The sequence below is a fragment of the Monopterus albus genome, unplaced genomic scaffold (genome assembly GCF_001952655.1).
Source record: "Monopterus albus unplaced genomic scaffold, M_albus_1.0 scaffold102.1, whole genome shotgun sequence".
Lineage (NCBI taxonomy): Eukaryota > Metazoa > Chordata > Actinopteri > Synbranchiformes > Synbranchidae > Monopterus > Monopterus albus.
The window spans coordinates 811,678-826,320 of NW_018127982.1; the positions used below are offsets into that span (position 1 = coordinate 811,678).

Sequence of the window (14,643 nt, forward strand, 5' to 3'; positions counted from 1 at the left end):
TTATAGAAGGTTTGTGCATACATGATCAGAGACAACCTGGGAGCCTCATGCATAGCATAGCTGCTGCAATGTGAATGCCTTAGCCGATGGCAGCACAGTGAGGAGAAATGTTCGGATGAAAGAACAGCTAAATCAGTGATTTGAAATACTAATAATTATAAATAATAAATTGAAAGGTGCCTGTGAAATGTGACTTGCTGGTGTTATGTGGCCTTTTATCAAGTGCACTGCATGAATCACAAAACTAAATTGTGGCTAGCACGCTGACAAATTATACCAATAAAATCATGTTGCATCAACCAAACAAACATACAAACGGAGAGTAACACAAGTAGTCGGGTAAAGAATCACCACAAATGTGTACTGTATCAAGTTAAAATGTCTGTTTTGCAGCCGTTTAAAAATTCTAGTTGGCCGCATTTCAAAAATATCATCAAAAATTGATCAACAAATTCATTTCTACATGTGGATGGTAAATGCAAATGGTAAGCATGAATTGGGGAAAACACTTACAGAGAAACAAACAAATCTTAAAAGCAACATGATCTAATTTTGGCCCATGGGAGCAGCCAAAAAAGCAAAAAAAGTAACTTTTACATAAATAAATAATAAATTGATATGATATGATTAACATAGCAAATGGTTGCCTATTCACACATCCAGCCAACACAAAGAAAAAGACCCAACCAGCATGTAGATGTGAACCAAGAAAGACAAGTAAAGCTAAACTAACAGCAAACATAAACACAAAGTTACTTGTCTGAATAGCTCAAATTACTACCTATGTGCATATTTGCATCTTTTGGCCAATGCAGTGTGGTGTATGTGGTGTGTGTACTGGTGTGTGTATGAGAGAGACAGCCACTGTAGGCATTGTAGAGCTGGCTGAGGAGGGTGATAGCTGCAGGGAAGTAACTGAAGCTAAGGACTGATGCACTCAAGCTGTACATTGAATGGCCAGCCCAGTTGGAGTAACACTGGCAGTTTCTTTTATTGCCTTTTATCTTGCTCTGGTGCCATTTAGGTCTGTTACAGAAGAAGACAGCTGCGAGCTGAGTGACTGCTCAACTGTTCAAATGACAAACTTCAGTTTCATCTTGGAGCAGGCAGAGTGGTAACAGAGGATGGATCAGTGGAACAGGATCAGTACCGACTATGAGACACTGATCGCACTGAGGATAATGCACAAGGAGGATAATGCACAAGGAGGATTCTCTGTTGAATTAGATGAGCTATCCTGTCATGCCATCTCCCCATGAATCTGACTGACTGCTGAGCTCACAGTGGCAGCATGGATTAATAAGGGGGAGGCCAGCTTGTGGATTCATAACTCTCAACATGGCTCGCCGCTGTGTTTGCAGTGTAAAGGTCAAGGCTGTTGTTGGCGAGCTGAGATTTCAGTCTTACAACCTTTTTCTGGTAGACTGACTCAGTGTATGTAATCTAAAAAGTTTGTTGTCTGGAAACTTGGGCAGCTTGCATTCAAAATGCTCCTAAAGGCAAACATACTGCTGTGTGTTTAACATGTTTTTTCACTGAAAATATGTTGATGAATGATGAATTTGTTAGAGGAAGTGAAATTAAAAAAAGCTATGAAGGGATTATTTTTATGGCTACTCACCATCAGACCACCTCATGGCATCATCTAGGTGTGGTGGCAGCCCCTTCCAAAGCGCACTGTCTTTAGGGTAGCCCAAGTCCATACGTCTCAGGTGGTCATCATAGCGCCAGTAGCGGTTGTCCTTGAAGAAGTAGGTTTTGTCATTGTGTAGCCAAACAAAGGCTGCATCCACTCCTTCCAAAGGCAGGCCAAAGTCACTGATTGGACGAGGGTAACCTTCTTCAACGTTATTGTCTTTAAATACCCAGTACTTTAGACCTGAGGCAGGAAACACAGACATAACAATTAAAGAGACCTTTATAGGCAAATCCACAGTGGCAAATACAAAAAGGTTGCTAGGAGAAACCTTAAATCAGACAAGAGATATTTACCTTTAAAAAAGACTATTTTATGATCCCCGGGTCTCTCATACACAGCATCCACACTGTCCAGATTGGGTGGAAGGCCTCTCCAGAAACGATGAATCTGAGCCGGACGAAGAGATACCAGGTGTTTCTCTCGAGTTAGTCTCCAGAAGTACTTACCTATGAGAAACAGAAACAGGTTAATACAAGAAGAGCCATGTATAGTAGTTAATAACACACATCATGTATTGTTTTGTATTTCCATGTAAATGATTTTATTAAACATGCTTTGACTAATGAAAGCTCTCTTTGTAAATAAACAAGGCAAACTGACTAATGAGCCAAAATGATCAATTTCAAGTTCAGCAGATAATATGGACACTATAAGAACCTTTTGTTTAGACTGCAGAAGCAGTGATGGTGTGTGAGCCTGTGATATGAGCCCTGGGAACCACTTCTGTTTCTATTGATCACTAGAGCCGCCACAGTGTCCTGTCCCTACCCCCTGTCCCTCACTCTTCCAGTTGATCTCTTCTCCATTCACCTCTTTCTTTCTGTTCTTACTCACTGTTTCTCTTGTTCACTTTTAGGCTTGAATACCTTTGAAAAAGAAGGCCTCCCCTCGTATTTGGGCCACAGCATCAAAGTGACTGGTGCATCTGTCTGGGGCATCTCGTGCCAGCCTAAGAGAGGAAAGGAACATAAACAGCCTCACTTGTTGTAAGGTATGCTGATCACGAAAAAGGATCCAATCCAGTTAAAGCCATTTGCATACAAAAATAACCAAGCGCCTACTGAGAGAGTCTGAATATGTGGATGCATATGCATGTGTTTCATTCAATTAAATAAGCTAAACATTATGTGAAATGCTATCACACTGACACGATAAGGTCCCCCATTGCATTTATCCACAGGACTAATAAGTGATTTAAAGCATTGACGTGGTTGGCCTGCCAATGATGAAGCCATTAGCACCACAGGGCTGCCACTGTGAGTGGGAGGCTGCCAGCCCTTGTATTATAAACAAAGCTCTCCATTCAGAGCCCTATTAACACAACACTGCAGCCTAGCGGTCAATATTTTTGATCCTTGTCAATAAGCCAGCTTTTCAATGCATCATGTCCTGATGGTGGTGGTGGTGAACAAATGAGTAATGTGTTCAGTGAAAGGCTAATACCACTGAGGGAAAGTGGGTTTCATATGTGCTTACTTTAGAACTCCTAGCCTTTGAATGTTAGCATGATTGTATGTGAGGAGGTCAGCTAGTGTTGGCCACTGTTAACAGTACACTTTGAAGCACAGGTTGATCACTCCCTAAGCGAGCTACCCTCTGTTGATCCTGTTAATCAGTATAGTTAACTCACCTGCAAAGCAACTAGTCTTTGCTTATGTTTGTTAAAATATCACAACCTTTAAGACCAGCACTATGGCAAGTTGACAAAAATATAAAGCTGTTGTTGTTTAGAGCATATATAATCAAACAAATGCTGCATGGGATAGGAATGGAATGACGGTGCATTGATGGACACCCTACAAATGTTCAAACATATGCTGTAGCCCCTGGAAATATCAACATAATACTAATAAGCCTAATTTTTGATGGCTCCTGTGAAATAAGGGTCACGTGAAATAATAAACAAAAGATTCCTGAAGCCAGGTCATCACTCAGAGTTCACTCATTGTTCATATGCTATAGGGCCTAAGTGACATGGTGCACGGCTGTGTATATAATTTTTGGTCCACAGTGACAGGTTTGTAATGACACTGTGTATTGATATTCATGATCCTCAGATGACTTGCCTCTACTTCATCATTCTGGTAGTGCCAATTCAGTGATTTCATGATGTATGCCAATGTGGGATGCTTATATAAGTCAACTCAAGTTGTACTTCTGTAAATGTCATAGGGTACGTGGAAACGTAGTACCTCAGCTTATTTAATAAAATTAAAGAAGTGACTTGGCATGATTTGATTTGAGTTTCAGGGAAACCAAAAGCAAGTGAACAGATAAGTGAAAACAGTTGAAAGTAACAAAGGTTCAAATTAAAGGTAAAATAGCTACTGTAAAATTAAGACAGACAGTTGAAACAAATGACATTAGTAGGAATACATAGTTGAAATATTTTGCTTAAAGTTATGAAGATATGATTGAAAATTTTCAATTCAAATTAAAAAATTCTAATGAACACAATGAAATGAATTCAAATTAACACATTTAACACTGTTTAACAGACAGACATTTATTACAGCTTCTGCCCTAACATCTTTAACAGGGCAGTGGACAGAGATACCTGAGGGGAAAAATGAACCATGGGTGTGTGTGTGTGTGTGTGTGTGTTTGAGAGGACCAGTAAACATGACTAGGGTAAAACATCATCAATACAGAGGTCAAAATGGATCATTTCATGTGTTTGATAACCAGAATAGTTTAAGGTCTTTGTGTTATGCAAAAATGACATCACCTCTACTACTTACAGGAGAGTTGATCTGTTTTCAGGAAGGTCCAGCAGGACAGGAGGTTCAGCTGTCGGGGAGGGGTTGCCTGGTCGATTGGTGTGGGACACCGAGTCTCTGACACCTGGGGAATGAACAAACAATAGAAAAAGAAAATGAATAGTGTAATTAATGTGTCTAATTTGAGCTTCTTAGATGTGCAGATTTGCTGTCTTTGGGTTTTGGACAGTTGGTCAGACAAAAATGAATAATTTGAATAATTTTCTAAATTTCTTTTAACTTATTAAACTGTTAGTCGATTACTTCAAATCCTCCTCTTTTGCATGATTATATGCATTTATTCTAATGTACCACAGTGTAACATGGTAAAGTCTGCACCAGTATGAAATACTCAGGTTATGTCTTAGTGCTGTTCTTTTGTAATTCAATTCAGCTCCCTTGCAACAGCAGCTTGCTGTACATCACCATTTGTCTCTCCCCTGCACACAGCTACTCACTCTATCAGGTAATGGTGTGATAAGATCATATACCATAAAGACGTCCAGTTGACTCCATCCATGTTTTCATTAACCAATAACCTTGCTCTCTCTCTGTCCCACACAAACAAAGAGGAGTGTTTCCTCATACCGTAGAGCTGCCAGACGCGGACCTTGTCTTCATAGGGTAGGTCGTACTTCAGAGGGTCTCCTACAGGACCCTGGTAGTATGGTCTCATGATGGACTCGATGGCTGAGGTGTGAACCAGCCCGATGGCATGACCGAACTCATGAACTGCGACCGCAAACAGATCCATCCCATGTGAGTCTGAAGAAGGCAAATGAGAAAGACATCATCCTGCTCATTGTGTCTTTCTCTGTTTGAATCTGATTATTTTCACCCAAACTGAAACATAACCAGGCACATAGATTATCAATTGCCTTTCACAAGGTACTTATATGTTTGTGTTTTGTATACATTTTCCTGTTTTGCTGCATGTAAGTGTGGCATTAGTCAGTATCTACTACTAGCAATGTACTAGTTTATTATAAAAACATTAAATAGATAATTATTTTGTATCAAATTTTTGTATTTGTATGTTTTTTAAGTGTTCATATAAATACACACAAACATATACTTGAATGGAACTTGGAAATGCAATACAACAGAAAGACATACACCCTGCACTTCTAAAAACTGCAAATTCTCCTCATCCTTTAACCTGGGGTTATTTAGGAAAGGAGTAATTTCAATCAAAGAAACAGCTATAGAATGCTGCACACAGCATATTGTCCTCCCCCTACAATCACTGCTGTCCAGCATGGCAGTAAATTACAGAACGAGAAAACTGCACACTCAAAATCTTGGAAACAGTTCCTCTTCCCTCACTCTGAACATTTCAAAATTAACCAGCACTCTTTTGGGGCAAGAAGAGGAAACAACAAGGTTTTCGCTCTGAGAACACAGCACACCATTATCAGCTTTTCTTTTCTCTTTTAATCATCCAATTCTTTCAGTTTCACTCAACATTACTACCTCAGCTTCAGCTTTAACAGAGACTTTGCTGCTTAAAGTTTGTGACTTTTGTAGAACCAACACAAATCCTGTTTGTATGTTTATCCCTTTTGAACTCTATAGGTTGTATGTTAAGAGGCATGACAGGCAGCTCTGGTGGCTTTGAGAGCTGTTAGGTGTGTGGTGTAGTGAGATAACTATGGTAATACTATCTCAGCCCTTGGGCTGCCAATCAAAACCTGAGTGCAGAAAAACACCTACAGAGGCTGCAGGCTAATAAAGCACCCTTCCCCCTTCTCAATGGTTCACAAAAAAAGCCCCTGTCTGGCTCTGCTAAGCAAGACAAAACCTGGGGCTTAGAGATTTAGCTTTGCAAAAGCATGAGTGCTAGTGTGTCAAGCCAAGCTAGCTTAGAGTTCCTTGATGGATAGGCTCAAGTCTGCATTCTGGTATCCTTATGTTGGCCTCGACTTGGGAACATCTCAGTGCTGTGCTCTGTCAAATGACAAAGGACAGCTGAAGAGGAGCATTTGTGCTGCAACACCTGGGATATTAGGGAGCCAAATGTCAGCTGTAATCTACAAGAGCACATGGTGCAGAGAGGAAAAGTGAATAAGAGAAGGGATCGATGGGGATAGATGAGGGATTCAGAACAAAGAAAGCACCATGTCATCATATTTACAGTCCATCTAAGGTTGACAAAAAAAAGAAATCCTAGTCCCAGTGAGACAAAGTCTGAAGAGCTATGAGATTTTGGTTGATGAGTGAGATTCATTTAGACATCCTTGTCAAAAAGACAGCAGGAAAGAAAAAGATAAACAGACAGAACCAAAACAATAAAGGACATGAGAGGTAACGTACAGTATATCTAACAAATTATTTTCAGATATTGTATTAAAATATCTTATTACTTTAATGCACAGTAAATACATTATGCTACACACATTGCCTGCAACATTTTTGTGGGAAAGGTGAATAATTTAACAGATAAAACAAAGATTAATATGAGTAAAGCTAAAAAGTCATGGCAGAGTCAAGCATTGTGCACTCACTATTTTGCAGTGACATTATATAGTAGCTCCACCTAATAGTTCATATTTTAGAATTCATTAAACCTATGACAAACATTGAAGAGTTTCATATAGTGCTAGTGGGCAGCAAAGTGGTACAATACTTTGCACTGTCACCTCAATGCAAGAAGTTTCTGGGTTTGAACCTCACGACCAATCGGGACTTTTCTCTTTGGAGTTTGCATGCTCTCCCCTTGCCCAGATAGGTTGTGTCCAGCTACTGCTGCTTCCTCCCCTACTCCAAAGACACGCACTTGAAGTTTAGTGGTGACTCTAAATTGTATGTTGGTGTGAATGTGAGTATGAGTGGTTGTCTATCTCTACTGTATGTGTTAGCCCTATGATAGACTGGCAATCTGTCCAGTGTGTACCCCAACTCTCACCCAGTGTCAGCAGGGACTGGCTCTAGCCAGAGAGTGAGGACACCATATTGATTGCTGAATCCTTTGAAATATGCGAAAAAAGTAAAATCAGACTTCTGACCTTGGAAATATTTAACAAAATATATTTAACCTTATTAAGGTCTCCAAGAAGTGAATTTAGAATCAAAGTTATATTCTTTAAATTCCTTAAATATGTATTGGGCAGGGAATTTTAGAATTGACAAATAAACTTGTTGGTGTTCTCTGGTAGACAAATTGTGTAATGATAACATTCGAAGCTTGATCCAATCACATATTTTAATCTTGTCTAATTTCTGTACCTATCAACTGACATTTAGGTAGATTACTGGGCTGTAACAACCCACATGCCAATGTTTTAGCCAGGCTTTGTTATTCTATGCAATTTCCCCTTTTCAACTGATCTCTGTGTTTGGAGGTAACTTCTCTCTCTGTGATACTGGCCTGCTCGAGGCAAAGTGGATAAAAAGAGCTATTATGTCACGCTAAAAATTAATTGAGAGGCATGAAAGTCTGCATCAGCTCCTTTGGTGAACATTTAGTGTGTTAAATTAGGCAAGTTAGGAGATTCAGAAAATGAACCCTGAAGCTACTGAGCAAGCTGGATGCCTGCTAACCGGAGATGTGGTACTGTTACATCATGGGCCCAAATTTAATTAATGCATTTTCAGTTTGTAATAATGAGCAACAATTAACATACAGGCACATTTGGCTCAAAACAATCAATGGGTAAACACAGAGCAATAAGAAATGACGCAGCATGTTTTCTTGATGGCCAGAGTCTGGAAACATGCCTGTAAGGTACAATATATTTTGATTAAAGGAAGAACTACAGCCAACACATAATGAAGACAAAAAAACAGTTTTATAAATGTTTAAAATTCAGTATTAATCAGTTGGTCCAGAATTATAAATGAAATCAAAATTTAACTAAATGATCTACATAAAAAAAAATTTGTTTGCAACATCTTTATGCATCTTTTTAAAGCAGCTATGATGTGACTACTTGGTTGTGAAAGTGTCCCTATCAGTTTCCTAGAGCTTTTAAGCATTTTCACCTTTTTGATTCAGTTTTATGATCCACAACTTTGTTATTTAGCTTCAGTCTGACCGTTCTCATCTATACTATCCTTCAGTTCTAAAAACCCACATTCTACCCAGCACCAAAAGGCAGAGAGAAAGTTAGTGTTGGCTAGTGAACAAAGTGGAGCTTTTAGCAGCTAAGCACTTAAACGTTGCTCTCCAATAAAAGAACTAAACCTCACTCAAAAGGTGCTGCATCAAATTGGTCACTTATTGCTTTCCAACAGTGCATTTTTATTTTTAAACCTGTGAAATGGCTGGTATAACATCTGAATATCACATTGCTTTAGAGTTACACAGCTAACTGGTTAGCTATTATGTTTTTCAGTAAATTAAAAATGGAAGACTTGAAATTTTCTAATTAGTAAGGACCTTGATGGCATATAGGTACGTCCCAAATTACTATAAAAGTATTTGAATAGGTGGTTTCCAACTACAGTAATAAAAGAGAAATGGCAAGGGCACAGTTCAAACAGTCAAGGAAAGGATCAATACCTTTTAATGACTTTAATGGTGTAGAAATAATGTTGTCTCTACAATACTAGAATAAAAAAACAAACACTAACTCTGTACTGGCATTGATTGTCCAGAAGAAACAGAAGGCTTTAGTGCCTTTACAGAATATAGCCAAAAAGAAAGGCACATCCCTGCTTTAAGAATGAACAAAGTTTGATGCATTTTATCTGATGTACATCCGACCTTTCATCACGATGAGTGAAAGAAACAACCTTGAAAGCAGTACCATCTAAGAAGATAGGATGATTCATATCCAGCATCTTTTCACTCGTGCTCACAGTGAAAGCTGTGTTTTTACCGCTGTCCTCCATCAGGCTGTCACCACTGATGAGTAATTCATAACAAAAAACATCATTTTTTGATTAAGTTTTTTTTTTTTGTCTGTTTAAATCAACATTTATGTTAAATATGATGTTGTTTGAAGAGAGAAATAGGTTGGGGTCATTAGGACACCTCTGACTTCACTGCCCTGCTCCCATTAACCAAACCCTCATCTATGCAGATGATGCTGTAAACTACTGCAGCTTAAGGCCATCATGTCCTGCCGCTGCTACAGCCTGCTGGGAGGTCTAATTGGAGCAGATTGAGCCGCCGTAGCATACGGTCCACAGCTTTAATGAAGCAAAAGCAAAGACTGGAAATTAACACAGGTCCTGGCTGCATCATACACTCACCAGATGGTCGAGTCAATGTCATCTACACCCCCGCTACAAGCTTTAAGCTCTCTCTCAGGGGAGTAGGACAATAGTGAGTGCTGGTAAACTAATCTTTCAGCCTAAGGTTTTTGTCACAATAATAATCTATCTTAGATCAAGTGATACTTGTGTTATTTGTTTACATATCCATCTTTTTTGTTGACATGCAAATTACAAAAATAAGTGCATAATCTGCATGAGCTATTACTAAGTGATACCTCACTTATTCCGATCCTTTATAGTCGGACTGGGCAATAAAATGATCTCAATAATTACCACAAAAAGAGACATCATCACACAACTTCAGTGATTTGGAAATGGTTTGGATTTCTAAAGCTGAATAAACAATAGAACAATATCCAATATGTCAACAACCTGTGCTGATGAAAACTGGAAAGGCAAAAGACCTTCTCCACCATTTGAAAGAGTAACGGTATCATCCACCATCCCAGTATACAAAAAGTCTGCCATCCAAACAACACTAAGCTTGCAAACAAGCCTTTTGTGGTAACATTAGTTCAAACCCCAGCAGCAGCCACCCATATAATAAGAGCTCAAAAACAAGCAGGGTCACAGTGATTGTAATTTCATATTTTATAGCAAAAGACATGATGCCAGTCAGAAGCGAGGTTTCAAGGGTGGTTGACTCTGGGTTTATAGATCGGAAACATTTTCAGCTTCATACAGAATACAGAGGAAAAGTGGAAGAAAAGCTTTACACACTTTGACACCACTACTGATGTTATAACCACAAAACAGAACCTTACATGAGCCTAATAGGCATAAAGATTATGCCATGTGGGTTGCAGAAAAAGCATCAAATTATTGTTTCAAAAATGAATGACAGTTTAGAGCCATAACAAAACCTTGTGATTTTTTTAAAGACAATACTAAACTCAGTATGCCTCTGGAAATTCAAACAAACAACAACAAAAAAAAACCTTGTGGAGTTTTTCTTGTAAAACAATGTTTACATTCAGTGTTACTCACCACAACACATACTTGAGGTCAAAAATAATGAATGTATTTCCATCTTCATTAATGCTATTAAAATATATATTTGGCTAATTAATGATATCCATCAATATGAAAAAATTGCGGTAATACTTTTGGCAATATTGCCCAACTTTACTTTATATAAAGGAAAAAGTTTGACATTTTGGGAAATACACTTATTAGTTTTCTAAAAGCTGAAAGTTAGCTTTGCTGTGTCCAAAGTAACAAAATCTGTGTTAAAATCTTAATTTGTAAAGGGCATGTTTTGATACCTTTGGTTAGAGATAGACTAGCTGTTTCAGTTTAGCCTTTGTGTTAAGCTGAGTCAGCCAGCTGCTGTGGTATCTTCATATTTAGTATACTTATGTGAGTGCTCAAAATGAGATGTAGAATAATTACTTTAAGTAAAAGAAACAATAGTGCAATGTAAAACAGATATTAAAGAAGTGCATGCAGTATTTGTCTCTGAACTGTGGTAGGGTGGAAACATGAAGTAGTAAAAATGTTTTGTTTTTTTACTAGAAAGACAGTTCTACACTAAACAGTGTGTCCACTCTGCAAATCTTTTGTCCAACTCACTCTTTCATCAGATGTCATTGGAGCAGCTTTGTACCGCTATAGTACCGCTTCAAAGTCTGATGGGGACATATTGCTCAGTTTTTTATTGCCATTAATCAAAGGAAATACATTGCTGTCAAGTAAAAATACTTTAATTGTGCTAAATACGGTGCTTTTCTTTCTTTTTCCAATCTTTTATTTATTAAGAAATTTAAAATACAATACTTGAGAAAACCTTACGGAATCCTTTAACAATCAAGTCGGATCAATAAGTCAACAGTAACATTTTATTTCTTCAATGGAAAACTATGGCTCATATCAATAAGTGGCATCTTATAGTTGATTGTTTATGTATGGTAGTTATGGAAATTAAAGGACGCCTTTTATGCCTGTATGAGTATGAGACAACAGTCGCCGCTGCTCTAGTCACTGCTCAGAGTCTGAAGCCACTGTCTGCTATAATTACAGTTCCATTGAATTACCTATTAATTATAGAATCTGAAAAGGGGTAGAAGCACAGTTGGCACCAACATATAGTGTTCTAGCTTTGAATGTGCAAGTCTTGGCAAGCATGGAAGTTTAAAACAGTTTTTCATTTTCTAAATGCTGAGCATTTAAATTTCATTTTATAGTTCGCTGTGAGTCACTTGGAAATGTTCCTGGTGAGTTAACATAATTACTAAACAGTAAAAGTCTTGGATATTAAAAAAAGTCAAGTTCCTCACCTGGTGATCTGAAGGTCCAGGCCTCGTCATCATCAAAGTGTGTATCCCCAGCTGTGAACCTCTCTCCGGGGAAAAATGCGTGCGCCACAGTGCCCCCCGGTCCGTCAAAAGGATAGCCATCATTGTGGTCGGCCTTTGTGAAGTCGATTTGAATGTCTGCATCACTTCCGGCCACCTCGTGGAAGTTAAGTGGCGCAATGTCACTCCAGACCTTCAAGGCGTAGTACATCAGTGCTCGAACAGTGTCCCTGCCCAGTAAGGCTGAATCCTTAGGGAACGTCCTCACTCTGTGAGAGGAAAGTGAGAAGACAGATACCTTAGCTCTGTTTGGTGACCTCTGTGCAACTGTATGGGACCAAGTTAAAAATAGCCTCTTTATGGCTGCCAGTAAAGATGACTCTTTCCATCAACAACACACACCTCACTCAGGCTTACTGACAGCCTTTGAATAGAAAACACATTCTTTCAAAGAACAACTTTCTCTGTTGTATTAAACAAAAACCAAGTCTAAAATACTGTATATGTTAGAACCATGTCAATGAGGCACATGACAGTAGCAGATGGGAAGTCTGACAATGTCAAACCTTCAGCTTTTAGGTATGTGCTTCAAAGAAATACTTTTACTTTGAAAATAACACTGACAGTTATTTTGCTCTCCACTAAGAGGGATAGAAATGCATTTATTTATCAGGTATAACACACATTCATTGCTATTAATATGATGGTGAAATCTGGCCAGAAGTTCGATTTTAATCTGCAGTCCCTGGGCAGACTGATGTTTGTTTTGGTTGATACTTGTTTTTACAATTACTGGACAGAGTTTGGGTTTTATCTTTAATGTCTTTTGAAAATTTTACCAAAGTTAAAACATCGCACAGCTCTTCTTCCCAAACCAGCATGGTGGGATAGAGAAGAGCTGCACAGTGTGGTTTGATTTTGATGAACTTATTTAAAAATCTTTTTACCTGCACAGCAGAGAGTCTCATCTGGTGCGTGGTGACAAATTATTATTCATAATACACTTTGGAAATACAGATTAGAACACTGGCTCACAGAACAAATGTCAACTCATCATCTGTGTCAGCGCGAAGGCAGAAACTCAATTGATGTCCTCAGTTGGGAGTAAATAAAGGAGCGCAGCCAAAGTTAGCTAAAGAAGCATTATGTGTGGCTCATTTTTACAAAAAATAAACAATTTAATTCTCAATAATGGTGTGTTATTTCTCAAAACTGGGAGTTGAATTTACTTTTTACATGCATTTCAAGCGGCATGTGCCACCCCTCTCCCATTCTGTGCCCTGGACTGGCCACCCCATCCAAAACTTTCTAGATCTGCCCCTGCTTTAGCTACCTGCAGCTGAACTTCAGGTAAAAAAAGATAACAATGCTTGATGTGATCCACCATGTTCCCCTGACAGTATAAGCAGATGTAGGAAATCCATTGAATAATGATATGAGTTGTGTTGAGACATCGTCAAAGGATTGTTCTCCCACTTTAAAGGCTTCACTACACTATCCTGATGACCTGCTGATGAGCAAAAGGATAAAGTATTTTAATGAAAACTTCTGAGTCACAACAACATACATCAGCAGCTACATTTCAGACCTTTCATCCCCACATGAGTCAAAGCAGTAGCTATTTCAGCAACTCAGCTTGTAGAGGCGACCGGACCTTTACTGTTCAAGTCAAACTTCTGAACTCCGGTCAGATGAGCTCACACCAGTGGGATCGCTTTAATCTTTTACACCACTTCTCAAAACACACTTGTACCATTAAAAAGTGCATTTTGTCTTATTTTATCTCTGTTTCAGTTTTGGTCTCATTCATCTCTGATTACTCTTTAGCTACACTCTTATTTTTTCTCTTTAGCTTATTTGTTTTGAAGTATTTAAACCTGTGCCTGAAAACCGGGGTCTCATCTTCATTTTTCTTGCTCTGCATGTTTGGCTATCCTTCTAGCCCTAACGCTTCTCTATTTTTCTTTCTGGAATTTTGATATCTCCTTTCTCCATTTTACTTAATCCCTTATTTATTTCCCTATTTCATCTTGTGAGGCACAAGACGTATGCGTGTGCAGCATACAGTATGACTGATTTTCTTTCAGGGGCCTGAAGGTTTTTGTGTCCCTGACCTTTTTCTCAATCCCAGAAATTATGGTTCACTAAACAATGAAAAGTGGTGAATTTCAATTTCAGTTTTAATACGTTCCTAAGATGTTTTCAACATCATGCATTTTATCCAAAACCTACTCTTCATTTTTTTTCTTTAAAGAAACAACAGATATAATAGTGAAGCATAAAGTGGCTATCATTTTTTTTATTATAACAGTGGAAAGGATAGCACTGATGAACCCACATCATCACCATGTCTGCAGTTTGCCTCAGCTCTAAAATAGCATTTTAACATCTTTTAGCGGTGTGGAAAGGAATAGTAACACTGCTTTATTATCTGCAAGATTCAAGTATATGCTGCCAACGTCACCATATCAACTTAAACTTGTGATCAGTCATTGTAGGCTTAGGTTTGTCAGACTATACAGTACCTTGTTGGGGTTTTATCAATAACAATAATAATAATAATAATGGTAAAGTCTAGACCTTACTATGTAAAGTGTCCTTGGATGCCTTTTACTGTTGTTGGTGCTATCCACAGAAGCAGAATGGGAGGCAGAGCCTTTAGCTATGAAGC

At 38.5% G+C, this 14,643-nt stretch overlaps 1 protein-coding gene across 2 annotated transcripts in view; it reads right to left on the reverse strand.

Annotated features, from left to right (window-relative positions):
• LOC109965663 (matrix metalloproteinase-17) overlaps positions 1-14,643 on the reverse strand; it is a 101,751-nt gene that overhangs the window by 6,264 nt on the left and 80,844 nt on the right. For both annotated transcript variants that reach the window (XM_020609873.1, XM_020609872.1), the window contains exons 4-9: positions 11,955-12,241; positions 5,047-5,223; positions 4,441-4,543; positions 2,566-2,648; positions 1,993-2,145; positions 1,622-1,879 (exon numbers count right to left, since the gene is read on the reverse strand). In XM_020609873.1, the coding sequence (XP_020465529.1) occupies positions 1,622-1,879; positions 1,993-2,145; positions 2,566-2,648; positions 4,441-4,543; positions 5,047-5,223; positions 11,955-12,241 (1,061 nt within the window). The remainder of the gene's footprint in view (positions 1-1,621; positions 1,880-1,992; positions 2,146-2,565; positions 2,649-4,440; positions 4,544-5,046; positions 5,224-11,954; positions 12,242-14,643) is intronic.